The 27,723-nt window shown below is 36.2% G+C and overlaps 2 protein-coding genes across 7 annotated transcripts in view; one reads left to right on the top strand and one right to left on the bottom strand.

Moving 5' to 3' along the window:
* Positions 1-253: 253 nt before the first annotated feature.
* Ankrd49 (ankyrin repeat domain 49) lies at positions 254-5,756 on the bottom strand. Of its 3 annotated transcripts, none has more exons than XM_047517392.1 (3): positions 5,703-5,756; positions 2,833-3,183; positions 254-1,682 (listed from the first exon to the last, which is right to left on the bottom strand). In XM_047517392.1, exons 2-3 carry the CDS (start codon positions 3,088-3,090, stop codon positions 1,221-1,223), a joined length of 720 nt encoding a protein of 239 aa, XP_047373348.1. In that variant the 5' UTR covers positions 3,091-3,183; positions 5,703-5,756; the 3' UTR covers positions 254-1,220. The 3 variants fall into 3 exon arrangements, with proteins under 3 accessions (XP_047373348.1, XP_047373349.1, XP_047373350.1); XM_047517393.1 differs by having other exon boundaries at positions 5,571-5,708; XM_047517394.1 differs by lacking the exon at positions 5,703-5,756 and adding an exon at positions 5,190-5,552.
* A 141-nt stretch (positions 5,757-5,897) lies between these two features.
* The window catches only part of Mre11 (MRE11 homolog, double strand break repair nuclease), an 84,435-nt gene continuing 62,609 nt past the window's right edge, over positions 5,898-27,723 (top strand). The window contains exons 1-4 of one of the 4 annotated variants that reach the window (XM_047519206.1): positions 5,898-6,016; positions 6,777-6,885; positions 8,467-8,599; positions 11,142-11,302. In XM_047519206.1, the coding sequence (XP_047375162.1) occupies positions 6,866-6,885; positions 8,467-8,599; positions 11,142-11,302 (314 nt within the window). In that variant the 5' untranslated portion in view covers positions 5,898-6,016; positions 6,777-6,865. Of the gene's footprint in view, positions 6,045-6,214; positions 6,308-6,776; positions 6,886-8,466; positions 8,600-11,141; positions 11,303-27,723 lie in introns of those variants that run through there. The other 3 variants (XM_047519205.1, XM_047519207.1, XM_047519208.1) reach the window with 3 other exon arrangements.

Raw genomic sequence — 27,723 nt, 5'->3', positions numbered from 1 at the left:
AAATGTTTAGTTTCATGTCCCTAAAATATTAGTTCCAGTGTTGAGAGTTTAAGAGAAGACCCTTTGGAAATAGAGGGGCTAGGTATTCAATGGGAAACTACTGGACATATAGAGAGTTGGTAATAAATAAGCATGTTGTTTGAACAAATATGCTATAGGTTCAAGAAAATATACACATTAAAAAAAGAATTCATGTCTTTTTTGTTGTCAAAACTTACTTTATTTTTCTTGAAATTTTTTTTAATCACTATTCACACTATTTTTTTTTTTTTAAACCTGAGCCACTTGGTGGTTCTAGTCCCAATATAGTAATCGTTATCCCCTTACTCTTAGAATTCCTTACCCTTGTCTCATTGTCCTTGTAATGGTTTGAATAAACTGAGGACCTGGAAAATTGATATTTTTGGTGAACTCGAGATTTTTATGAGCAGAGGTCAACCCAGCAGGATTAGGCAAGTAAAACCATTGAGTAGCAGATATATTATGATCTCCTGGACCAAGGGATGGTTGTGTACATCTCTAAATGGTCATACTGACTCACCGTAAGAATAAGGATCATGTAGGTTAACCAGGGTGAGGTAGGACTGTGCACAGGGTTGTGTGAACTGTGGCAGGGGAGGCAGTATGTAACATTTATGGACTAAATGCCCAGCTAACTGCTTTCCAAAATGGCCTGTTATATAAAACAAAAATCTAGGCTTTTTTCATTGTATTTTTTAAAGTCACTAGTATGTTAGTTTTTCTGGTTTAAAGTGAAAGCAACTGGCAATGATAATGTAGACAGCTAAGCTGTACCAGGATATTTAAGACTTTTAAATTAAATTCGGTGTTACCTCACTTTATAAAAATACATGTTAGTATAGTAAATACTCAACAAAGATCCAGTATATGGGATATTTAAAAATACATTTCTCTTGGATCAGCACCAAAAATATCTTTAGTTTCTGTTCTACCCGTGTCAAGTTTTTAAGTAAAGGTAAGTTAAAATTATTCCTCATAAAAATCACAAACTCCACAGAAATCATTAAAGATATATCTAAAGAACTCTCAAATACATTTTGACATCAAGATCAGGCGATTCACTAGGAAGAACATTATCATGAGTAGCACTGAATTTTTGTAGTTAGACTTTTGATGTCAACTTTGTATAATGGAAATATTTTACATCACACACAAAGGAGGCACTGGTACTTAGAAACTTAAAAAAATTACTAGAACTATTAAGACTGAGGTGAAGAATTTGTACAGCCTTCCACAATTTCAAAGAGGTAGTGATAGATACTTGTCCTTCTGGCAATATCAAATGCAGTTTCTTCTAAGTTGTTCTTCAGCTCTGGTTTGATGTAACGGTTCATTAGGAGGAGTTCTAGGGTCTCTTTGCTGTCTCTATTCCCAGCAGCAAGATGCAAGGGAGTCAAGAGGCCTTTTGTTTGAGCATTGACATCTGCATCATGCTGAAGTAAGAAAGAAGCCACTCTGGTATTATTCCATTTGCAAGCACTGTGCAGGGGTGTCCAGCCATCCACAGTTACTGCATGAACATCTGCCCCTTGTGCGACTAGTTCACGGACAATATCTAAGTGTCCACTGTAGGCTGCTCGATGAAGTGGGGTATACTCATCCTCATCTCTAGTGTTTACATGAGTGGTTTTCTCAGAAAGTAGTCTCTGCACTGTAGTAAGCTGAAAAGAAAAAAAAAAAAAAAAAAAAAAAAAGAGATCTTTAAAAAAACTCAACTTGAAGCAAAATAATAAATAAAGAAAATTAAACTACCTAGCAGTTTTAGATTTAATTAAGTTCAATAAAAACCTGCTAGCAGATGACTTTAAAATGAAATAATTTAAGATCTCTTTTTTGGGGTGAGAGGGCAACTGGTTTACTAATGAACAATTTAGTGCCAACTATTTTCAGTTGCTTCAAAGAATCTGATTCTCTGAATATCAAACCACACATTAGTCCTTATCCAATTAAGATTTACTGCACAAAAAGCTTTAGCCCTAAATGAATAATACAGGCTATAATTAAACATTCTATACTTCATCTGTAAAGAAAACATTAATTTTCTTATAATAGCATCATACCAATATACAGTGTATAAAACTTTTAAAAATACAATTTCCTTTAATAGAAGAATAAAATGGCAAAAGGAAATTCAAGGATTAAGGGCTCAATTCTTTCTGAATATGATCTCAGAAACATGCCACCAGGCAGGGATTTTCAGTTTGGTTTATGAACTTCTGGTGGGCTGCTGGGTACTCTGGGGTTAAAAATGAATATAGACATGGGAGAATGTAATAAAGTCAAGTGGAAGTAGCCAAGTGGAAAGAATAGATTTTTGGTGCTAATTCTTCTTGGATAATCCTGGGCAAATTAATATTACCCTTCTTGTATGCATATGTGAGGATTAAAAAAAATAATGTAGTAAGCTAACTGGTATAGTTGGTATTTAATAAATGCTAATTTCCATTTTATCTATTCTAAATGATATTTACCCATAGGATGATCCTAATAACTTATAAATGATTTAAAAATATAGGTGATTGCTTGCTATCCTTATAATTATCATTAAACCCCCCCAATAACACCTAACATGACAGTTTGTAATTTAATATGTGCTTTCACGTACATTGCTTAATTGGATTCTCACAATCCTGTACAACAGAGACAGACATTATGATGACCATTTTCACATATGAGAAACTAGAGGTTCAGAAATGGAATTTGCTCAAAAATCAAGTAGAGGGGTAGGGCAGGTCTTCAGGCTCCAAACCCAATTTTTTTTTTTCCTACTATGTTATGGTTCCCTTTTTTTTTCACTTTTTTGTTTTTTACCCGATTTTTTTCAGCAGCCCAAAGCAACAATTTGCTTGGATCTTTCTCCATTTTTTTTTCTTGCAATTGATACCACTCTTCATTTTTTTCATCTTGTTCCTCATCTTCATCAGAATTGCCTACCCAGAGACTTTGTGTACCAGTGGGAATAAGGTGTCCATGTGTTTCCAACAATTCAAGTTGGTTAAAGTGTTCAGAAAAGTCCAAAGAATTCTCTGGGTTTGGTTTTCCTTCATCATTTACTTTCACTTTTTCCATTTTAACTATTATTCTAAGTAAAAAGCATTTCAAATTCTAGGATATAATCTTTCTAGAGATGAATTATGTCTGCTTTATTTTGTTCATCAGGATCTGAAAACACAAACACAAAAATTATTAGCAAAACAGTAATTGAAGTTCTATCAATAGCACAGAAAACAGTTTTACAAATATGCACAAATAAAAACTATACAGGTGGCTTTCTCATAATGCTCGTTGAATATATTAAATACTGGAGCTGACAGAATTTAGTTATCTACGATCTTTAATGATCTAGCCATTATTCCTTTTCTTCAACTAAATGAATAACTATGCCTATTATTTTGAACTGGTTTAGGTATGATGGTATTCTGTTAAGAGTGATGAATGCTTAAATTTTTTAAAGTATAACTGATACAATAAATACAGATACAATCAAAATTTTTATAAACTAAATACAAAGCACAAACCAAAATTTCTAGGTCCTAAGAGACAACGTGAAAGAATTCTTAGCTACAATAGGTCCCAAAACAGTCTTTCCCAAATCTCTCATTAGTACATTTTATCACAATATCTGTAATAATTATCCTATTTCTACTTTAATAATTTCAGGCCTGGGAAAACTTCCTGCTTCAAAAAGTAGTCGTATTCACTGATAGAAAACTATAGTTCTTAGTTGGCTCCTTCTTTCTCAACTGAATTTTGGTTGTCATTTACTCCCTCACTCAACAAATACAAATATAATACCTGGGAACTGGGATGCAATAATGAACAAGATCCAAGTCTTTACCTCAAGAAGCTTCCTGTCTAATGCAGGTGATTGCAAAGACAGTATGAACCCTATCTAGATAACTTGAGTGTATAGGAGGGTCATAATTCACTGAGTCCTGGAGATTGAAGAAAGCTTTCAGTAGAGTTTATTATGCTTAGCTGCCATACTGTCTTGCAAATTAATATCAGCTTAAAGAGTTACACAGCACATAGCCTTAATGGATTAGAGAAAATGAGAATAATAGTTATTTAAAAAAATCAATTTCTCAGTCTCCAAACTGCATTTGTTGAAATCTTAATCAATCTTTCAAGATTATTCTTGGATGTTCTCCTTTCATTCTTTCTTGATCCTCTCAATTAGATCTTTCTCCTTTGTTCTTTTTTTTTGGGTACTGGGATTGAACTCAGGGGCACTTGACAACTGAGCCACATCCCCAGTACTATTTGTATTTTATTTAGAGACAGGGTCTCACTGAGTTGCTTAGTGCCTTGCTTTTGCTGAGGCTGGCTTTGAACTTGTGATCCTCTTGCCTCAGCCTCCCCAGTCACTGTGATTATAGGCATGTGCCACCATGCCCCACTCTCCTTTGTTCTTTTTGGTGTATTTTATCTTGTTTTGCCACTAACTTTGTTTCTGACCCTTAAAAATTATAAACTTAAGGATAAGGACTTGCTAACCTAATACAGCAGGTATTGAGAAAATATCTATAGCATTAAATGTAATTAAAGTCCTGTCACTTGATTCTGTCTGGAATAGATTCTTAGAAGTTCCAGAGTTCGTCATACACCTAAGATACTGATTTTGTTCTACTAAATTTCACAAATTTAACAGTATACAAACCTAATGTGGTATTAAAAAGTGTTTACTAGGGGCAGGATCATGGAACTCAAGCTTAAGTTAACCCTCAGTAACTTCTCTAGGTCTGTAACTTCACTGTAAAATGAAGGTTCATCCAACTTTTGAGTCTATGTGGAGACCTCACCCGCCTTGCTTTATGTTATATTAATTCTCTTGGAGTTTCCACTTTTTTCTTATTCTCAAACTATTTTCTGAACCTTGCAACACAAAAGTGTAACAATTCATTAAACAGCTAACAGATGCCAGTGCATATAAAGTATGGATCGCTTGTAATTATATCAGATATGGTAACATTACAGCACAGATCTCACTGACTTCCCACAAAAAGTTTCTTTTTAAATATAACTGCCCTTCATATAAATTCTGAGCTTTTCAAGTTCCAGATAAAAATAAATCACGTACAAAACTTCCTTAGTAAACTTAATTTTAAAAGTCAAACCCAGACTCATCTCCTTTATTTGGCATTTAATAAAATGATAAAGATTCTTACTTGATGATATCCCATCAGGAAGTAATAAGATGACGGATTCTGTGACAGATGGGGGTTATAAGCCCATTTCACAAGTGACTACGCAGAGGTTCAGACATTAAAATAACTTGTCAGGTTCAGATCAAGGAATTAAAAATTCCACACATTTTTTTTTACTGCACTGTATTTTGCTCTCAGCACAACGCAGTACAGATGTGCTGAACCCGGGGGATCACGAGCGACAAGGGGCAGCAGGGAAGAAAGTCCGAGAACTAGAGGGTGTTCTGAGGCAGGCGGGGTGGATGAAAGAGGGTCGCCAGACCTGACTCTGCCACCGGCTTGTCCCTCGCAGGCCCGCGGCCTTCCAAACAGCCAAAAGCGAAGAAGCCACCATGGTCTTACCTAGGGCCCGCCAAGCGACCTGACCTCCAGGGCTGGGTCAGGGCCGAAGGTGACCGCCCCTTTGGACCCAGTAGTTCTTAACTGCTACAGTCCACCTGGAAACGTGGTTCCGGACCTGGATGAATTACCCACCTTAGAGAGGAAAGTCGCCGCTGCGAACCTTGCTTCCGGGTTTGCCCCCTCGGCTGCCCAGGATTGGCTCCTGCACAGGGGCGGGGCCTTACCACTACTTGCCTCACCCCATCTCCACATTCGTCAGCCAATGAAACTCGTAGAGGACTTGAGGAGCCTACGTCATTAACGAGGTATCGCGAGAAGCACCGATGCTGTTTTCTCGCGCCTAATTCAGGTTTATGACCCTTCAAGCTCCCGGTGCAGAGTGCTTGCTTTTCTATTCACGAATCCCGCCCCTTCTTCCCGGAAAGAAGACAGGCTCGGTCCCGAAGGTGGGACTTTGAAGAGTCCAGATGTGGGGTAATTTAGGAATCATATCCACCTCCTAGTTTTCTAGGTTCCGGGGCGGAAGCCCAGAGTGAATGGGACGCTCTGGCAAGCGTGGGCCTCCAAGTCGGCTGGGAAGGGGTGTAGCGTGCTCATCCGTCTGACTTGCGAGTCCCACGGAAGGACTTGGTGACTCTTGGAATCCCAACGTAACCTGGAACTCCAGACGTATAAAGGGATGGCAGCTTTTCCTTCCCAAATCTGACCACTTAAAGTTGTCCTGGGGGCTTTCAAAGGTGTTCTCCACGTGTTTATTTTTTTCTAGCTTTAAACATGGGACCCTTCTCTTCCAAAAACAAGCCTGTTCTTTTAAAAATGTTATTTTTGGGCAGGAAATATGGGATTGATATCATACTCCAGAATATCCTGTGTATACAATTTAACATCTAGAGTTGTGTTCTGTACCAGAATTGTATGCGACCCTTTCTGTATATTTATTTAATATACATTAATTTCCCACAAGAGCAAGGGAAAAGAAAATAGGAGGTGAGTTTGACCATAACAGTGAAACTAGAGTGGCACTGAAGACTCGTTATTGTCTATTCTAAGTACATTAAAAAATAATAGTGGACGCTTAGGTGAAAATGAGACTTTCAAAATTGCCGATCTGCTTATTTAAGAAGTCTGTACCCTATGCAGCCTAACTTAAAATAGTTAAAAATGTGCAACCTTTTTAACAAATGTGTTTTTGATATTTGTTTTTAGAATTTGGAAACGATTGGCACATTTGAACACAGGACCTAAGGGTACTTGGAGAGGAACCTCATCCTTGCAGAGCCCTACTGACCATAAAAATGAGTTCTGCAGATGCACTGTAAGCCTTAGACTTCTAGAATCCTTTGGTTACTTTGGGTTTACAAAGAATATTAACTGTGATCACCTTAAAAAAATAAATTAGCAGTAAATAAAGAATTGTGAACAGAAGTTTTAGTCATCAAAAAGAATATTTGCAATGTTTAAGAATCCATTCTATATGTTTATTAAAAATGTGAAGCTATAGATTGGAGTCTTGCAGTAATTTGTTATATTGCTGTAGTATATAAAGTTATGTTCTTAGACTTTATTAAAATACTGAAGCTATATATATCCTTGAATTTTCATGATGAAGTTTTATTAATGCAGTTCTGTTTAAGCAGATTTTAAGAGTAAATTGCTCTATTATCAACTATATTGAAAATGAATTTGAATAAAATCTAAATAAAAGGACTATAAAAGTTAGATGGAAAAAGCCTTAGACTTTGAATCTTTCATACCGGTGTTAAGATACTGGTGAAAATTAGGTGTGTGACCTTGGAAAGTCAGCAGTACTCTGAGGCTTGCCTCAATTTCTTAATTTGTATAATTGGAATAATCATGCCTTTCTCAGATTAATTTTGAGCTTTAAATGAGAGAATTCATGTGAAAATACTTTAGCTGTGGAAGGATGTAGTAATGTGATCTGAAAAGTTTGTTTACAGTAATCAGAACTTTGTGCATATCATTTTTGAAGTTTCTGAAGAGAAATCTTGCTGGAAATGCTTTTCGTATATTAATATTTTAATTTTGTATAAAAAGATTTTAAAGATTTTCAATATTTTAAAAAGTTTATTATGGTTTAGTAAAAATAACCTGAGTTTTCATTGTGGCTTTTAGTCCTGTTTCTGCCATTAATTGAGTGGCAAATCAGTAATTTCTCAGTGTCTAGCCTTTTTCATTTTTCAGAGATAATAATACCTACCTCTTTATTAACTGGGAATTATGAAGAGATCACAGATATGAAAGTATTTTAGATCATTAAAAGTTACATTGTTTAAAAGAATGTTAATAACTATTACAATTCTGCTTCACATGAAATTGCCTCTGCCAAATCTCATTTGAAGTAAAATTTATTTTCTTACTTGGTAAAATTTATTAATGAAAAACTAACTTTTTGTAGAAAGTAGAGTCAAACAGGTGTTTTCAGGAGCCTGAATGTAAGTTACTAGCATATAAGTATAAAATCTACTTACAAACTTAGAGGGAGACCTTTTAAACTTGACTTTCCTAGACTGCAAAATCAAATAAACTGAATCTAGAAATCAAGATCAAAGCCTTTTGGGTTTTTGTGCTGGAACAGAATAGGAAGACAAGCAAGACTTTAGGTTTTAGTGTATAAAACTGATTATAACAGTATTATAAATTTTTGAAGCAGTTATAGAACCTTTTAAAACTTTATGTATGAATTTGTTATGTATTGAATTAGTGATTAGGAAAATTATGTGATGTTGAAGATCCATTGAATACTTCAGATTTTCAGAACAAGGGTAGAAAAATGACTTTACTCCTAACTGCTATTATTTATTTTTTGCTTAAATATCAATTTACTTGAATATCCTTTTAATGCATTTTTATTGAAATAATATTTATTTTTTAATAGTGATGATGAAAATACATTTAAAATCTTAGTTGCAACCGATATTCACCTTGGATTTATGGAGAAAGATGCAGTCAGAGGAAATGATACATTTGTCACACTTGATGAAATTTTAAGACTTGCCCAGGAAAATGAAGTGAGTTTGATTTATATTTGTGTGATTTTACTGTATTTTTTTGGTCAACAGTTTTTTTTGTCCTGTAAGTTAGATTTACTTTTTGTGCTGACATGGCCTGCTTAAATATAAGTATGCTAAAAACTCAAAGTAGATTTTGTGTTTTGTGTCCTTAGTGGGGCACTTAATGAATGCATAATCTTGTGGCAGTTTCTATTTGAAATGAAAAGATTACTATTATAGTTTCTGTTTTTAAAGAACATATGGCAAACCCAAATGTGAGATCAGATAGATATCCAAAATACTCAGATGCAAGGTCACATGTGGTAAGAGCTTTAAGAAAATCATAAATAGTATTTCCTGGGAGTTTTAGAGGTGGAAGAGATGACATTTAGATGAGAATAGCAAGATGAGCTTAATGAAAGAGGTGACATTTAACTTGAGCTTTGAAGGAGGGGTGCGTTTGGTGCTTGAAGAGCACAGAGAATGTATGTTCAAGGTGAAGCAGGAATAAGGGCACAGACATGAAACAGTATGAAGTATGTTAGGTAACTTGCATGTTGGTTGCTCACCTGTAGGCCGTGTATCAGAAGGGTGCTGAAAGACTAGAAAATGAGGGTTTGAGCTGCGTTAAGGAGGACTTCTAATGCCAGAGTGAGTGAGGAATTTGTTCCCAGTTCTGTAGAAAGTCTTTTGGCAGCAGGGTAGTACAGCTTGAATCAGACCAGTTTGAGATCTTTTAAAAAACAGTGACATTGGGAATAGAAAAGAGATTGAGGTAGGAGAATTTCGAGTTCAGCCTCTGCAACTTAGTGAGGCTCACTGAGTTGAGACCCTGTCTCTAAATTAAAAAGATAAAAATAGGCTTGGAATGTGGCTCAATGACTATGTGCCCCCCCCCCCCCCAACCACCACCGGGTTCAACCTCCAGTGCCAAAAAAGAGCTAATATCCTAAGCACTCTATAACTTTATCTTGTTTTATTTTTTCCATAGTCTCATCTGAAATAATTCATTGAATTGTTTACTTGTTTATTATCTGTGTTCCCTGCTGGAGGGTAAATTCTGTGAGAGTGAAAAATCTTTCCTGGATGTTCATTCTATATCCTAATACTTATAAAAGATCCCTTAATTTTATCCCCACTAACCCCAGAGACCTCGTGTTGGAACTTCTAGATGCATATTTTAATTACTCTTTCCCTTAATTTGAAATTATTATTTATTATTGAAGTTTAAATTCTTCCTGACTTTGCTGTTCTCTATTATGTTTACTCATGCAGTCTAACCAGTGTTATTTTATTTCATTGTTCCTTGGAGTTTTTTCAGATTTTCAATTTTGAAATAATAATCAGTCTTATAGAAAAAATTATAATAGTCCTTCATCCAGATTTTCTAAAATTTTATCACATTGACTTTTTCTGCTTTCTCTTTTCACATACACATACTTTTCCCCCTGAACCATTTAATAATTTGCATCTCTAATTGCAATATACAATTCAAAACCAGGAAAGTAATATAGATTCAATATTGTTATGAGTTTTAAGATATTTGATTATCCCATTAATGTCTCTTACAGAATTTTAGGGGCAGGCAGGTGTCCTTCAGGGACCCAAGCTAGGATTTTTTCATGTAGTTTCATGTAGTTATCATGTCTTTTTGATCTCCTTTAATCTGGTATATTTGCTTAATCTGCCTTTGTCTTTCATGATCCTTATATTTCTTCTTTTTTTTTTGAGATTTTTTTTAATTTTAGTATTTGTTCTTTTAAATAAACATGACAGCAGAGTGTATTGTGACATATTATACATACATAGAGGATAACTTCCCATTCTTATGGTTGTACATGCTATAGAGTTACACTGGTTGTGTATTCGTATATGAACATAGGAAAGTTATGGATCCTGATATTTCTGAAGAGTACAGGCTAGTTATTTTGTACAACGTTCCTGAAATTGGGTATACCTGGTATTTCCTCATGATTAGATTCAGATTCTGCAAGTTTGGCATGAGTACCACAGAAATGAGAATACCGCAGTTTGTCTCCTCCATTAGAGTTTGAACATATTAAGGATAACGATCATGTATTATTCATCTTTATATCCTCAGGACCCAGTACATGGTATTGCACATAGTTACAATTTAATGAGGACAGGGCAACATCTATTTTGTAAGTTACTATTTCCTTAGTTACCAGTGCCTGTAGGAAAACTAAATAATTGAATGAATAATTTGGATTGAATTTTTTATCTGTTCTGTGTGTTCTGTTAAAATGCTAAGTTTATGTTTGATTTGAGTTTTTAAAAAAATATATATAATCACCTTGGGTAACCTGAGTCAGGGACTTAGTGTAGTAATTAAAAGGTATCTTTGTAAAAGGCAGCTTCTGAACCTAAATTGAAGTAAGATTAATCAATAGATTGGAAGATCCAAAGGAAACATAAGATTTTAAATTATCATACATGATATTGTCTTTTGTGAAAAAATTTTTTCTCTTTCCATCTATAGGTTTTTAAAAAGTTCTACTCATAAAACCTACCAATTTTAACACTATTTTCTTTTGATTAGGTGGATTTTATTTTGTTAGGTGGTGATCTTTTCCATGAAAATAAGCCCTCAAGAAAAACATTACATACGTGCCTTGAATTATTAAGAAAATATTGTATGGGTGATCGTCCTGTACAGTTTGAAATCATCAGTGATCAGTCAGTCAACTTTGGTTTTAGTAAGTAAGTATATTTATGTGTTGAAGTGAATGTTACCTACATATCTTTTCTGTATAATACTCATAAATACATTAACAATTACTGCCATTTCACTTTCACTGTAAGTTATTTGCATAGTAAATATAGTTCTTTGAATTTTCTGTACATTGTATGAATTTGTATTGCCCTAATATTAGGACTGAACATCTTCTCAGATTTTTACACTCTCTGATATATTCTTCTGTTTATGTCCTTTGCCTGTTTTACAAACTGAGATTTGTGTGTGTGTGTCTGTGTCTGTGTCTGTGTCTGTATCTGTCTATCTTTTGCTAACTGATTTGTAGGATTTATTTATGTATTCTAGATACTGAGCTTTTGTTTGGCATATAAAATTTTCCCAATTAGTAGCTTGCTTTTTGACTTGGTTTATGGGGTCTTTGGTTGACAGAAATATTTAATTTTGATTATGGCATATATCTAGAACCTTAATGGTAAACATACTTTTTTTTTCATAAACATTGTATATGGGATACCGTATTGCATTCAATTGAAGTGTTTCCTTAGTCTTCTTCAGCCTGTGTCCGGTTCTCTGTTTTACCCTTTTATGGCCCTAATACTTTTGAAGATTACTGGTCAGGTATTTTATAGAATGTCCCTCAATTGACTGGGATTGTAACTTTTGAGGGAAGAATATCACAGAGACATAGGGCCCTTCTGATGGTGTCCTGTCAGGAGGCGCATGACATTAGCAGATCTTATCACTGGTTATGTTAACCTTGATCATTTGGTTAAGGTGTGATACCTGCCATGTTTCTCCACTATAAAGTTATTTTTCCATACACAAAGGAAGGGGAATTAAATTCTACTTCTGGAGGAATATCAAAGAATTGATAGACATCTGTGAAATCACCAAAGTGATTAATAAATATTTTGGGAGAGATTTTTTTTAAATGAATTTATATCGGAGATAACTTGTTTGAGATTTTTTTTCTGTAAGAAACTATTTTTAACTTTCCTCTTAATTGATAATTTACCTGAGTTTAGAATTGGGTTCTGAAAGATTCCTATAATAATTTAACATTTGTCTTTGTTTTAAAGAATTCTGATCAGTATCCCTGTCCTTCTATTCAAATTTAGAACTCGGGGCATTTTAACTCTAGTGTTTTCTTTCATTTTATTTTTATATTGCAGCCTGTTTTTAAACTTCACTCCACTTGCAGACTTGTGTATCTATTTCTTTGTTTACTATTGTTTCTTGTATTTCATTCCATTCCATTCTCTTACTTTTTTTTGATATAGTTTTTGTTAATTTTTTTGTTGAGTGTCTGTGAGTGGTGAACCCTTATTTTTTGTTGCTCTTGAGGACTTTACTGTCAGTTTAGTTGCTGGAAAGACAGTAAAGCATGATAGGTGGATTCTAGGTGGTCTGAATTCAATCCTGCCTCTCTTACTTAGTGGTCAAAAGACTGAACCATTCATTTTGCTGTTCTACCTCAGTTCCATTATTATAAGATGGGGTAGAATCAAGCCAGTCTCATAATTGTTGTGAAGGGTGAGTTAATAAGAAAATTGCATAAAGAAAAGGTAGTTACTAAGGGTTTCTTGTCATCCTTAGCATTTCACAATTTCATTTAGCCCTGTATTTAATTATTTGTCCTGCTTGACTTCATTATACATTTTAATCTTAAGAACTTTTTTCCAACAGTTTCACAAATTCTTATCCATTATGTTTTCAAACATTGATTCTTGGGCTTGGGTTATAGCTCAGTGGTAGAGCATTTGCCTAGCATGTGTGAGGCACTGGATTTGAAACTCAGCACCACATAAAAATAAATAGATAAAGTATTGTGTCTATCTATAACTAAAAAAAAAAAAAATTGTTTTTCATCTTTTACTTTCTGAATGTCATTTATAACTCTTCTTATTCGATTCTACCCATAACTTTCTCTCTTTGTGTTGCATTCTGGTAAATTTATCCTTCTAGTTTACTAGTTCATACAGAAAAATATAGACAAATAGGGAAATTCTGAATGATTTTCTGAAAGAAGACTAATAAGGAATGAGTAGCCCAATTAGATATTAAAAATATATTACATTGGTACAATAATTAAAAATATGTGGCTTATGAATTAATAGACAAATGAAAAATAATAGAAACTCCAGAAGCAGCCTCAAATGCATGTAGAATTTAGTATTTGATGAAGGTGGCATCTCACATTTTGAGGAAAATATTAGATTTTTCAGTAAAAATACTAAAAGAAGCTATTTGACATTTTTAAAAAGTTTAGCTGTAGAAAGACTTCTAAATAAGATACAAAACCCTGAAGCCATAAAAGAAAAAATTGATATATCTGTCTCTGTAAAAATAAATTTCTGTGTAGCAAAAATTGCTTGAAGATAAAAACTATAATATAACCAGCAAGAGTATTAGCAGTTTATCACAAATTAAGCCCTAATTTCTTTTTTTTTTTTTTTTTTTTTTTTTTACTGTCTGTTTCTACTATCTTTCTGGCCTCCACACCCTTTCACCCCATTTTCCTCTACACCATCCAAAGTTCCTTCATTCTTCTCTTCCCCTCTCCCACCCCCCCTTATTATATATTGTCATGCACTTATCAGAGAAAACATTCGGCCTTTGGTTTTTTGGGCTTGGCCTATTTCACTTAGCATGATATTTTCCAACTTCATCCATTTACCAGCAAATGCCATAATTTTATTCTTCTTTATGGCTCAGTAATATTCCATTGTGTATATATACCACGGTTTCTTTATCCATTCGTCAATTGAAGGGCATCTAGGTTGGTTCCACAATCTAGCTATTGTGAATTGAGCAGGTATGAACATTGATGTGGCTGCATCACTGTAGTGTGCTAATTTTAAGTCCTTTGGGTATAAACTGAGGAGTTGGATAGCTGGGTCAAATGGTGGGTCCATTCCAAGCTTTGTGAGGAATCTTTCTGCTTTCTAGAAAGATTTTTCTGAGGAATCAGACTGCTTTCCAGAGTGGCTGCACCATTTTGTAAATTCACCAGCAATGAATGAGTGTGCCTTTTCCCCTATATCCATGTCAACACTTATTATTGCTTGTGTTCTTGATAATAGCCTTTCTAATTGGAGTTAGATGAAATCTGAGGGTGGTTTTGATTTGCATTTCCCTAATTACTAGGGATGATGAGCACTTTTTTGTGTGTTGATCACCTGTATATTTTCTTCTGTGAAGTGTCGGCCCATTTCCTTAACCCATTTGTTGATTGGGTTCTTTGTATTTTGGGTGTAAAGTTTTTTAAGTTCTTTATAAACTTTGGAGATGAGTGCTCTGTCTGAAGTATGTGTGGAAAAGATTTTTTCCCACTCTGTAGGCTCTCTTTTCACATTATTGTTTCCTGTGCTGAGAATAAACATTTTAGTTTGAATCTATCCCATTTATTGATTCCTGCTTTTATTTCCTGGACTATGGGGGTCTTGTTAAGGAAATTTGGTCCTAAGCCAACGTGATGGAGATTCAGGCCAACTTTATCTTCTGTTTGGTGAAGGGTCTTGGGCCTGGTTCCTAGATCCTTGATCCATTTCGAGTTGAGTTTTGTACAGGGTGAGAGATAGGGATTTAATTTCATTTTACTGCATATGGATTTCCAGTTTTGCCAGCACCATTTGTTGAAGAGGCTATCTTTTCTCCATTCTAAGTTTTTGGCACCTTTGTCTAGTATGAGATAACTGTACTTATGTGGGTTTGTCTCCGTGTCTTCTACCCTGTACCATTGGTCTCCCTGTCTATTTTGTTGCCAAAACCATGCTGCTTTTGTTATTATTGTTCTATAGTAGAGTTTAAGTTCTGGTATTGTGATACCTCCTGCATCACTCTTCCTGCCGAGGATTGCTTTGGCTATTCTGGGTCTTTTGTTCTTCTAGATGAATTTCATGATTGCTTTTTCTGTTTCTATGAGAAACATCGTAGGGATTTTAATTGGAATTGTGTTAAATCTGTATAGCACCTTTGGAAGTATGGCCATTTTGATAATATTAATTGTGCCTATCCAAGAACATGGGAGATTTTTCTATCTTCTAAGCTCTTCTTCAATTTCTTTCTTTAATGTTCTATAGAGATCTTTTACCTCTTTGGTTAGATTGAATCCCAAGTATTTTTTGAGGCTATCGCGAATGGAGTTGTTTTCCTCATTTCCCTTTCAGATGTTTCATCGCTTATATATAAAAATACTTTAGATTTGTGTGTGTTGGTTTTATATCCTGCTATTTTGCTGACTTCATTTATGAGGTCTAGAAGTTTTCTGGAGGAGTTTTTTGGATCCTCTAAATATAGAATCATGTCATCAGCAAATAGTGACAGCTTGAGTTCCTCTTTACCTATTTGTATTCCTTAAATTTCTTTAGTCTGTCTAATTGCTCTGGCTAGTATTTCCAGAATGATGTTGAATAGAAGTGGTGAAAGAGGGCATCCCTGACTTGTTCCAGTTTTTAAAGGGAATGCTTTCAGTTTTTCTCCATTAAGAAAGATGTTGGCCATGGGCTTAGCATAAATAGCCTTTACAATGTTGAGTGTGTTCCTGCTATCCCTATTTTTTCTAGTGTTTTGAGCATGAAGGGGTGTTGTATTTTGTCAAATGCTTTTTCTGTGTCGATTGAAATAACCATATGATTCTTATCCTTAAGTCTATTGATATGATGAATTACATTTATTGATTTATGGATGTTGAACCAACCTTGCATTCCAAGGATGAACCCCACTTGATCGTGATGCACTATCTTCTTAATATGTTTTTGGATGCAGTTTGCCAGGATTTTGTTAAGGATCTTTGCATCTATATTCATCAAGGATATTGGTCTAAAATTTTCTTTCCTTGATGTGTCTTTGTCTGGTTTGGGTATGAGGGTGATATTAGCTTCATAGAATGAGTTTGGTAGGGGTCCCTCTTTTTCTCTTTCCTGGAATACTTTGAGAAGTATTGGAATGAGTTCCTTGAAGGTTGTGTAGAACTCGACTGAGAATCCATCTGGTCCTTGTCTTTTCTTGGTTGGTAGGCTTTTGATGGCTTCTATTTTGTTGCTTGATATTGACCTGTTTAAATTGGGTATGTCCTCCTGGTTCAGTTTGGGAGGATCCTGTCTCTAGAAATTTGTTGATGTCTTTGGTATTTTCTATTTTGTTAGAATATAGATTTTCGAAGTAGCTTTTCATTATGTTATATATTGCAGTGGTGTCTGTGTGATATTTTCTTTTTCATCACGAATTTTAGTAATTTGAATTTTCTCTCTTCTCTGTTAGTGTGGCTAAGGGTTTGTCTATTTTGTTTACTTTTTCAAAGAACCCACTTTTTGTTTTGTCAATTTTTTGAATTGTTTCTTTTGTTTCAATTTCATTGATTTCAGCTTTGATTTTAACTATTTCCTGTCTTTTACTACTTTTGGTGTTGTTCTGTTCTTTTTCTAGGCTTTGATCTGTAATGTTAGGTCATTTAGTTGTTGACTTTATTCTTTTCTTGAATGTGCTCCATGCAGTGAATTTTCCTTTTAGTACTGCTTTCACAGTGTCTGAGAGATTTTGATATGTTGTATCATCGTTCTCATTTATCTCTAAGAATTTTTTATCTCCTTCCTGATGTTTTCTGTTATCCGTGTTTCATTCAATAGCATATTATTTAGTCTCCAGGTTTTGGAGTAATTTGCTTTTTCTTTTGTCATTGATTTTTAATTTCATTCCATTATCTGGTAGAACACAAGGCAGTATCTCTATTTTTTTGCATACCTAAGGACTTTCTTTGTGGCATAACATATGGTTTATTTTCAAAAAGGTTCATGTGCTGCTGAGAAGAAAAGTGAATTCGCTCGTTGATGAATGGAATATTCTGTATATGTCTGTTAAGTCTAATTTATTGATTGTACTATTGAGTTCTATGGTGTCCTTGTTTAGATTTTGTTTGGAAGATCTATCCAGTGGTGACAGCAGTGTGTTAAAGTCATTCAGAATTATTGTGTTGTGGTCTATTTGATTCCTGGAATTGAGAAAAATTTGTTTGATGTACATGGATGCACCGTTGTTTGGGGCATAAATATTTATGTTTGTTATATCTTCCTAATTTATGGTTCCCTTAAGCAGTATGAAATGTCCTTCTTTATCCTTTCGGACTAACTTTGGCTTGAAGTCTGCTTTGTCTGAAATAAGAATGGAAACCCCTTCTTTTTTACTGAGTCCGTGTGCGTGGTAGGTTTTTCCCCATCCTTTCACCTTTAGTGTGGGGATGTCTTTTTCTGTGAGATGAGTCTCTTGCAGGCAGCATATTGTTGGGTCTTTCTTTTTAATCCATTCTGACAGTCTATGTTTTTTGATTGATGAGTTTTAGCCATTAATGTTCAGGGTTATTATTATTATTTTTATTTTTATTTATTTATTTTATTATTGTACACAAATGGGATACATGTTGTTTCTCTATTTGTACATGGCGTAAAGGCATACCATTTGTGTAACCATAAATTTACATAGGGTAATGTTTGATTCATTCTGTTATTTTTTTCACTTCCCGCCACCCCTCCCACCCCTCTCTTCCCTCTATACAGTCCTTCCTTCCTCCATTCTTGCCCCCCTCCCTAAACCTAACTCTAACCCTAACACTAACTCTTCCCACCCCCCATTATGTGTCCTCATCCACTTATTAGCGATATCATTCTTCCTTTGGTTTTTTGAGATTGGCTTATCTCACTTAGCATGATATTCTCCAGTTTCATCCATTTGCCTGCAAATGCCATAATTTTATCATTCTTTATGGCAGAGTAATATTCCATTGTATATATATACCACAGTTTCTTTATCCATTCATCAATTGAAGGACATGTAGGTTGGTTCCACAATCTGGCTATTGTGAACTGAGCAGCTATGAACATTGATGTGGCTGTATCTCTGTAATATGCTGATTTTAAATCCTTTGGGTATAGGCCAATGAGTGGGATAGCTGGGTCAAATGGTGGTTCCATTCCAAGTTTTCTAAGGAGTCTCCATACTGCTTTCCAGAGTGGCTGCACTAAGTTGCAGCCCCACCAGCAATGTATGAGTGTACCTTTCTCCCCACATCCTCGCCAACACCTGTTGTTGCTTGTATTCTTGATAATTGCCATTCTAATTGGGGTGAGATGGAATCTTAGGGTGGTTTTGATTTGCATTTCTCTTATTACTAGAGATGTTGAACATTTTTCCATATGTTTGTTGATTGCTTGTAGATCTTCTTCTGTGAAGTGTCTATTCATTTCCTTAGTCCATTTGTCGATTGGATTACTTGCATTCTTGGTGTAGAGTTTTTTGAGTTCTTCATAGATTCTGGAGATTAGTGCTCTATCTGAAGTATGATTGGCAAAGATTTTCTCCCACTCTGTAGGCTCTTTCTTCGCATTGCTGATAGTTTCCTTTGCTGAGAGAAAGCTTTTTAGTTTGAATCTATCCCAGTTATTAATTCTTGCTTTTATTTCTTGTGCTATTGGAGTTCTGTTGAGGAAGTCTGGCCCTAAGCCGACACATTGAAGCTCTGGACCTACTTTTTCTTCTATAAGATGCAAGGTCTCTGGTCTGATTCCGAGATCCTTAATCCATTTTGAGTTTAGTTTCGTGCATGGTGAGAGATATGGGTTTAGTTTCATTCTGTTGCATATGGATTTCCAATTCTCCCAGCACCATTTGTCGAAGAGGCTATCTTTTCTCCATTGCATATTTTTGGCCCCTTTGTCTAGTATGAGAAAATTGTATTTATTTGGGTTTGTGTCCGTGTCCTCTATTCTGTACCATTGATCCACCTTTCTATTTTGGTACCAATACCATGCCGTTTTTGTTACTATTGCTTTGTAGTAGAGTTGAAGATCTGGTATTGCGATACCCCCTGCTTCACTCTTTCTGCCAAGGATTGCTTTAGCTATTCTGGGTTTTTTATTCTTCCAGATGAATTTCATAATTGCTTGCTCTTATTTCTGTAAGGTACATCATTGGGATTTTAATTGGAATTGCATTTAATCTGTATAGCACTTTTGGTAGTATGGCCTTTTTGACAATATTAATTCTTCCTATCCAAGAACATGGGAGATCTTTCCATCTTCTGAGGTTTTCTTTAATTTCTTTCTTTAGTGTTCTGTAGTTCTCATTGTAGAGGTCTTTCACCTCTTTTGTGAGATTGATTCCCAAGTATTTTATTTTTTTCGAGGCTATTGTGAATGGAGTAGTTTTCCTGACTTCTCTTTCTGAAGATTCATCACTTATGTATAAAATGCATTGGATTTATGAGCATTGATCTTGTATCCTGCTACTTTACTGAATTCACTTATGAGTTCTAAGAGTTTTCTGGTGGAATTTCCTGGTTCCTCTAAGTATACAATCATATCATCAGCAAATAGGGATAGTTTGAGTTCTTCTTTTCCTATGCGTATCCCTTTAATTTCTTTGGTCTGTCTAATTGCTCTGGCTAGAGTTTCAAGGACGATATTGAATAGAAGTGGTGAGAGAGGGCATCCCTGCCTTGTTCCAGTTTTTAGAGGGAATGCTTTCAGTTTTTCACCATTTAGAATGATATTAGCCATGGGCTTAGCGTAGATGGCCTTTACAATGTTAAGGAATGTTCCCACTATCCCTATTTTTTCTAGTGTTTTGAGCATGAAGGGATGCTATATTTTATCAAATGCTTTTTCTGCATCTATCGAAATAATCATGTGATTCTTGACTTTAAGTCTATTGATATGGTGAATGACATTTATTGATTTCCTGATGTTGAACCAACCTTGCATCCCTGGGATGAAACCCACTTGATCATGGTGCACTATCTTTTTAATATGTTTTTGTATGCGATTTGCTAAAATTTTGTTGAGAATTTTTGCGTCGATGTTCATTAACGATATTGGTCTGAAATTTTCTTTCCTCGATGTGTCTCTGTCTGGTTTAGGTATCAGGGTAATATTGGCTTCATAGAATGAGTTTGGGAGGGTTTCCTCCTCTTCTATTTTATGGAATACTTTGAGAAGTATTGGAATGAGCTCTTCTTTAAAAGTTTTGTAGAACTCGGCTGAGAACCCATCTGGTCCTGGACTTTTCTTTTGTTGGTAGGCTTTTGATGACTTCTTCTATTTCATTACTTGAAATTGGTCTATTTAAATTGTGTATGTCCTCCTCGTTCAGTTTAGGCAATTCATATGTCTCTAGAAATCTGTTGATGTATATGTTGGAGTATAGATTTTCAAAATAGTTTCTAATTATGTTTTGTATTTCAGTCGTGTCTGTTGTGATATTTCCTTGTTCATTCCGAATTTTAGTGATTTGGGTTTTCTCTCGTCTTCTTTTTGTTAGTGTGGCTAAAGGCTTATCAATTTTGTTTATTTTTTCAAAGAACCAACTATTTATTTTGTCAATTTTTTGTATTGTTTCTTTTGTTTCAATTTCGTTGATTTCAGCTCTGAGTTTGACTATTTCCTGTCCTCTACTACTTTTGGTGTTGGTCTGTTCTTCTTTTTCTAGGGCTTTGAGCTATAGTGTTAGGTCGTTTATTTTTTGAGTTTTACTTCTTTTATTAAATGCGCTCCATGAAATAAATCTTCCTCTAAGTACTGCTTTCATAGTGTCCCAGAGATTTTGATATCATGTTTCTTTGTTCTCGTTTACCTCTAAGAATTTTTTAATTTCCTTCCTAATATCTTCTGTTATCCATTCCTCATATAATAGCATATTGTTTAATCTCCAGGTGTTGGAGTAGTTTCTGTTTTTTACTCTTTCATTTATTTCTAACTTCAATCCATTATGATCTGATAGAATACAAGGTAGTGTCTCTATCTTCTTGTATTTGCTGACATTAGCTTTGTGGCAAAATATATGGTCTATTTTAGAGAAGGATCCATGTGCTACTGAGAAGAAAGTGTATTCAGCTCTTGGTTGGATGGTATATTCTATAAATGTCTGTTAAGTCTAAATTATTGATTGTGTTATTGAGATCTATGGTTTCTTTGTTCAATTTTTGTTTGGAAGATCTGTCCAGTGGTGAGAGAGGCGTGTTAAAATCACCTAGTATTATTGTGTTATGGTCTATTTGGTTTCTAAAATTGAGAAGGATTTGTTTAACATACATGGATGAGCCACTGTTTGGGGCATAGATGTTTATGATTGTTATATCTTGCTGATTTATGCTTCCCTTAAGCAGTATGAAATGTCCTTCTTTATCCCTTCTGACTAACATTGGCTTGAAGTCCACATCATCTGAAATGAGGATGGATACTCCAGCTTTTTTGCTGAGTCCATGTGCATGGTATGTTTTTCCCCATCCTTTCACCTTTAGTCTATGGGTATCTCTTTCTATGAGGTGAGTCTCTTGCAGGCAACATATTGTTGGATCTTTCTTTTTAATCCAATCCGCCAGTCTATGTCTTTTGATTGATGAATTCAGGCCATTAACATTCAGGGTTATTATTGAGATATGATTTGTATTCCCAGTCATTTGGTTCATATTTAAAATTTTATTTATTTATTTATTTATTTTTTGACACATCTTGGTTCCTCTTTATTTGACAGTTCCTTTAGGATAATTCCTCCCTTTGCTGATTTGCTTCTTTGTTTTTCATTTCTTCCTCATGAAATATTTTGCTGAGAATGTTCTGTAATGCTGGCTTTCTTTTTCGTAATTCTTTTAGCTTTTGTTTATCATGGAAAGATTTTATTTCATTGTCAAATTTGAAGGTAAGCTTTGCTGGGTATAAGATTCTTGGTTGGCATCCATTTTCTTTCAGAGCTTGAAAAATGTTGTTCCAGGCCCTTCTAGCTTTTAGGGTCTGGATTGAAAAATCTGCTGATATCCGTATTGGTTTCCCCCTGAATGTAATTTGGTTCTTTTCTCTCACAGCCTTTAAAATTCTGTCTTCATTTTGTATGTTCGGTATTTTCATTATAATGTGCCTTGGTGTGGGTCTGTTGTAATTTTGTGTATTTGGAGTCCTATAAGCCTCTTGGACTTGATTTTCCATTTCATTCTTCAGATTTGGGAAATTTTCTGATATTATTTCATGGAATAGATTGTTCATTCCTTTGGTTTGTTTCTCTAAGCCTTCCTCAATCCCAGTAATTCTCAAATTTGGCCTTTTCATGATATCCCATATTTCTTGCAGATTCTGTTCATGATTTCTTACCATCTTCTCTGTTTGTTCAACTTTGTTTTCAAGGTTAAATATTTTGTCTTCAATATCTGAAGTTCTGTCTTCCAGGTGTTCTATCCTATTGGTTATGCTTTCTATGGAGTTCTTAATTTGGTTTATTGTTTCCTTCATTTCAAGGATTTCTGTTTGTTTTTTTTTCAATATCTCTAACTCTTTATTGAAATGATCTTTTGCTTCTTGTATTTGCTCTTTTAACTGTCTATATTTCGTTCATTCGATGCCTGCATTTGCTCTTTCATCTCATCATTCAATGCCTGCATTTGCTCTTTCATCTCATCATTTGCTTCCCTAATCATTTTAATTATGTACATTCTGAACTCCCTTTCTGTCATTTCTTCTGCCATGCTCTCGTTGGATTCTATTGATGTAACATCTAGATTTGTTTGGGGCATTTTCTTCCCTTGTTTTCTCATATTGTTCAGGAATCAGTGGGTCATTAAGATATTGCAGATTTCCTCTATCGACTTATAATGTCCCTGAAGATTGCTAGTATATCCCCTCTTATCCTTACAGTAGCCTGAAGTCTTGGAGGAAGTTGATAATGCGGAGCTCCACGAAGAAACTGCCTCTCTAGGGGTGGTGACCCTCAGGTGGCGTATATTCCCTGCTAGTGGTCAGAGGTGTCTCCACTTGTTGACCAATGGTCATCCAACGGGGAACTAGGCTGCGGGCTGATGCAAGTCCTGTTTGTGCCTGTGTCTCTGGTTTTACCGTCCCTGTGGGAAAACCTCTCCCGGTAGGGAAGACTCACTTGGTGGGAACGTCTCGCTGGTCAGTTCCCCTCCTAGAGGTTCCCCTCAATCTACAATTACCGCCTGGGCTGGGCTGTCTTCCTCTGCAACGTTCCCGGACCTACCTCCTGGGCCTGGGAGCCTCACCCTCCGCAGGCGAGTCTCCTTAGGCTGCCTCTCCCAGATAATCTGCCCGCAGTCCTAGAAACTTCGCTCCGCCCCTAGGCGTGTCTCTGTGCGGCTATTCCAGCAAGAAGCCACCTAGCTCCTAGGACCCTACTCTGTACCTAATCGCCTGGCTATGCGGCCCCTCCTCTGAGCCGCCACCTGGAGCCCTGTACAATAGCTCCGATACCCAGAGACCCGCCACACACCTCCTCCACCGGACAGCAGTCCGGTTTCCGACGCAGTCACTAGGAGTCCAAGCAACTCACTTCGCGTCTCCTCCTCCCGCCAATCTCCCGTAGCCCTAGGCAGTCACTCCAAGCCCAAGTGACCCTGCCCTGTTCCTCCTCCTCCTTCTCGGGGTAGCCCCCTGGGTGTTCAGGGGCGGTGGCTTCGAGACCAAGTGACCCACTGCGCTCCTCCTCCTGGCAGGCCACCGGTGTTCAGGAGCGGTCGCTTTGAGTGCAATCAACTCACCACTTCCTCCTCCTCTGGCAACCGCCTGTGGCTCTGCTGCAGTCACTCCTAGACCAAGCGACCCACCGCGCTTCTCCTCTTCCTCCGGGCAACCCCCCGGTGTTCAGAAGCGGTCACTCTGAGTCTAAACGGCTCGCCATGCAGCTCCTCCTCAGGCAGCCGCCCGGAGCCCCAGTGGTTGCTCCGAGTCCAAGCGCTGTGCTGAGCCGCCTCCTCTACGATGATCCCAGTTGTCTGTGTTTACCGCTCCAGTGGGGGGAGGGGCGACTCGCCGAACAACTCTACTTCACAAATTCCCTGTGTTCCGGGGCTACCGCCCCACCCGGGACGCCTCCCCAACGGGAGAGTCTCACCAGGCGGCTTTGAGTTGGTCCCAAGTCTCTCACTGTCTCCTCTTTTGAATCCTGCGTCCTGGAGCAACGTGAAATGCAGCCGCCCTCTAGGCCGCCATCTTGAAACTCCCCCAGGGTTATTATTGAGACATGATTTGTATTCCCAGTCATTTGGTCTTATTTTTGGTTTTTAACTTGACTTGGTTTCTCCTTTGAATGGATTTTCTTTTAAGGTAGTTCCTCCCTTTGCTGACCTACATTGTTGTTTTTCATTTCCTCCTCATGGAATATTTTGTTGAGAATATTCTGTAGCACAGGCTTTCTATTTATAAATTCATTTTTTTATTTTTTATTTTTTTTTAATTGTAAACAAATGGGATACATGTTGTTTCCCTGTTTGTACATGGCGTAAAGGCTTACCATTTGTGTAATCATTAATTTACATAGGGTAATGTTGTTTGATTCATTTTTTCCCTTCCCCCCACCCCTCCCACCCCTCTCACCCCTCTCTTCCCTCTATACAGTCCTTCCTTCCTCCATTCTTGCCCCCCTCCCTAACCCTAACTCTAACTCTAACACTAACCCCTCCCACCCCCAATTATGTGTCCTCATCCACTTATTAGCGATATCATTCTTCCTTTGGTTTTTTGAGATTGGCTTATCTCACTTAGCATGATATTCTCCAATTTCATCCATTTGCCTGCAAATGCCATAATTTTATCATTCTTTATGGCAGAGTAATATTCCATTGTATACATATACCACAGTTTCTTTATCCATTCATCAATTGAAGGGCATCTAGGTTGGTTCCACAATCTGGCTATTGTGAACTGAGCAGCTATGAACATTGATGTGGCTGTATCTCTGTAATATGCTGATTTTAAGTCCTTCGGGTATAGGCCAGTGAGTGGGATAGCTGGGTCAAATGGTGGTTCCATTCCAACTTTTCTAAGGAGTTTCCACACTGCTTTCCAGAGTGGCTGCACTAAGTTGCAGCCCCACCAGCAATGTATGAGTGTACCTTTCTCCCCACATCCTCGCCAACACCTGTTGTTGCTTGTATTCTTGATAATCACCATTCTAATTGGGGTGAGATGGAATCTTAGGGTGGTTTTGATTTGCATTTCTCTTATTACTAGAGATGTTGAACATTTTTCCATATGTTTGTTGATTGCTTGTAGATCTTCTCTGTGAAGTGTCTATTCATTTCCTTAGTCCATTTGTTGATTGGATTATTTGCATTCTTGGTGTAGAGTTTTTTGAGTTCTTAATAGATTCTGGAGATTAGTGCTCTATCTAAAGTATGATTGGCAAAGATATTCTCCCACTCTGTAGGCTCTTTCTTCGCATTGCTGATAGTTTCCTTTGCTGAGAGAAAGCTTTTTAGTTTGAATCTATCCCAGTTATTGATTCTTGCTTTTATTTCTTGTGCTATTGGAGTTCTGTTGAGGAAGTCTTGTCATAAGCCGACATGTTGAAGCTCTGAACCTACTTTTTCTTCTATAAGATGCAAGGTCTCTGGTCTGATTCCGAGGTCCTTGATCCATTTTGAGTTTAGTTTCGTGCATGGTGAGAGATATGGGTTTAGTTTCATTCTGCTGCATATGGATTTCCAATTCTCCGAGCACCATTTGTCGAAGAGGCTATCTTTTCTCCATTGCATATTTTTGGCCCCTTTGTCTAGTATGAGAAAATTGTATTTATTTGGGTTTGTGTCCGTGTCCTCTATTCTGTACCATTGATCCACCTTTCTATTTTGGTACCAATACCATGCCGTTTTTGTTACTATTGCTTTGTAGTAGAGTTGAAGATCTGGTATTGCGATACCCCCTGCTCACTCTTTCTACTGAGGATTGCTTTAGCTATTCTGGGTTTTTTATTCTTCCAGATGAATTTCATAATTGCTTGCTCTATTTCTGTAAGGTACATCATTGGGATTTTAATTGGAATTGCATTGAATCTGTATAGCACTTTTAGTAGTATAGCCATTTTGACAATATTAATTCTTCCTATCCAAGAACATGGGAGATCTTTCCATCTTCTAAGGTTTTCTTTAATTTCTTTCTTTAGTGTTCTGTAGTTCTCATTGTAGAGGTCTTTCACCTCTTTTGTGAGATTGATTCCCAAGTATTTTATTTTTTTCGATGCTATTGTGAATGGGGTAGTTTTCCTGACTTCTCTTTCTGAAGATTCATCACTTATGTATAAAAATGCATTGGATTTATGAGCATTGATCTTGTATCCTGCTACTTTACTGAATTCACTTATGAGTTCTAAGAGTTTTCTGGTGGAATTTCCTGGTTCCTCTAAGTATACAATCATATCATCAGCAAATAGGGATAGTTTGAGTTCTTCTTTTCTATTTGTATCCCTTTAATTTCTTTGGTCTGTCTAATTGCTCTGGCTAGAGTTTCAAATATGATATTGAATAGAAGTGGTAAAAGGGGGCATCCCTGCCTTGTTCCAGTTTTTAGAGAGAATGCTTTCAGTTTTTCACCATTTAGAATGATATTAGCCATGGGCTTAGCATAGATGGCCTTTACAAAGTTAAGGAATGTTTATAAATTCTTTTAACTTTTGTTTATCATTGAAGTGTTTTAGTTCATCTTCAAATCTGAAGGTTAGTGTTGCTGGATATAGGATTCTCGGTTGGCAACCATGTTCTTTTAGAGCTTGAAATATGTTGTTCCAGGCCCTTCTAGCTTTTAGGGTCTGGGCTGAGAGATCTGCTGATATCCGTGTTGGTTTCCCCCTATATGTAATCTGATGTTTTTCTCTCCCAGTCTTCAAAATCCTATCTTTATTTTGTATGTTAGGCATTTTCATTATAATGTGCCTTGTTGTGGATCTGTTTTGATTTTGTATATTTGGTGTTCTGTAAGCCTCTTGTAGTTGATTTTTCATTTCATTCTTCAGGTTTGGGAAATTTTCTGCTATTATTTCATTGAATATGTTGAATAGGTTGTTCATTCCTTTGGTTTGTATCTCTGTGCCTTCCTCAATCCCAATAATTCTTAAATTTGGTCCTTTCATGATGTCCCATAGTTCTTGGAAGTTCTATTTATGCTTTCTTACCATCTTCTCTTGAAGTTTATTTTCAAGATTAAATATTTTGTGTTCATTGTCTGAGCTTCTGTCTTCCAAGTGGTCTAATCTGTTGGTGATGTTTTCCATTGAGTTTTTTTATTTGGTTTATTGTTTCCTTCATTTCAAGGATTTCCATTTTTTTTTTTTTTTAGAATCTCTATCTCTTTGTTGAAATGATCTTTTGCTTCCTGCAGTTGCGCTTGGAGCTGCTTATTGTTGTGATCATTCATTGCCTGCATTTGCTCTTATCTCATCCTTTGCTTCACAATTCATTTTAATTATGTATAATCTGAACTCCTTTTCTGGCATTTCTTCTACCATACTGTCAGTGGGTTCTATTAATATAGAATCTAGGTTTGTTTGGATCTTTTTCTTCCCTTGTTTTTTCATGTTGTTAATGTATCTTCCCCTCTAGCACTGCAGATCTGGGGTATTGCAATTTCCACCATATAGGCTTATAGTGACCCTATAGGTT

This window comes from Sciurus carolinensis, chromosome 11 (genome assembly GCF_902686445.1).
Source record: "Sciurus carolinensis chromosome 11, mSciCar1.2, whole genome shotgun sequence".
Lineage (NCBI taxonomy): Eukaryota > Metazoa > Chordata > Mammalia > Rodentia > Sciuridae > Sciurus > Sciurus carolinensis.
Note: the sequence above shows the minus strand (reverse complement) of the source record. Positions and strands in the feature narration are given on the sequence as shown.

Excerpts from the sequence above, each read along its gene's own strand:
- Ankrd49 (XM_047517392.1), bottom strand. The coding sequence starts at position 3,090 with ATGGAAAAAGTGAAAGTAAATGATGAAGGAAAACCAAACCCAGAGAAT. Across the intron at positions 1,683-2,832 it reads GGGCTGCTGAAAAAAATCGG|CTTACTACAGTGCAGAGACT; the intron begins GTAAAAAACAAA and ends TTTTCTTTTCAG.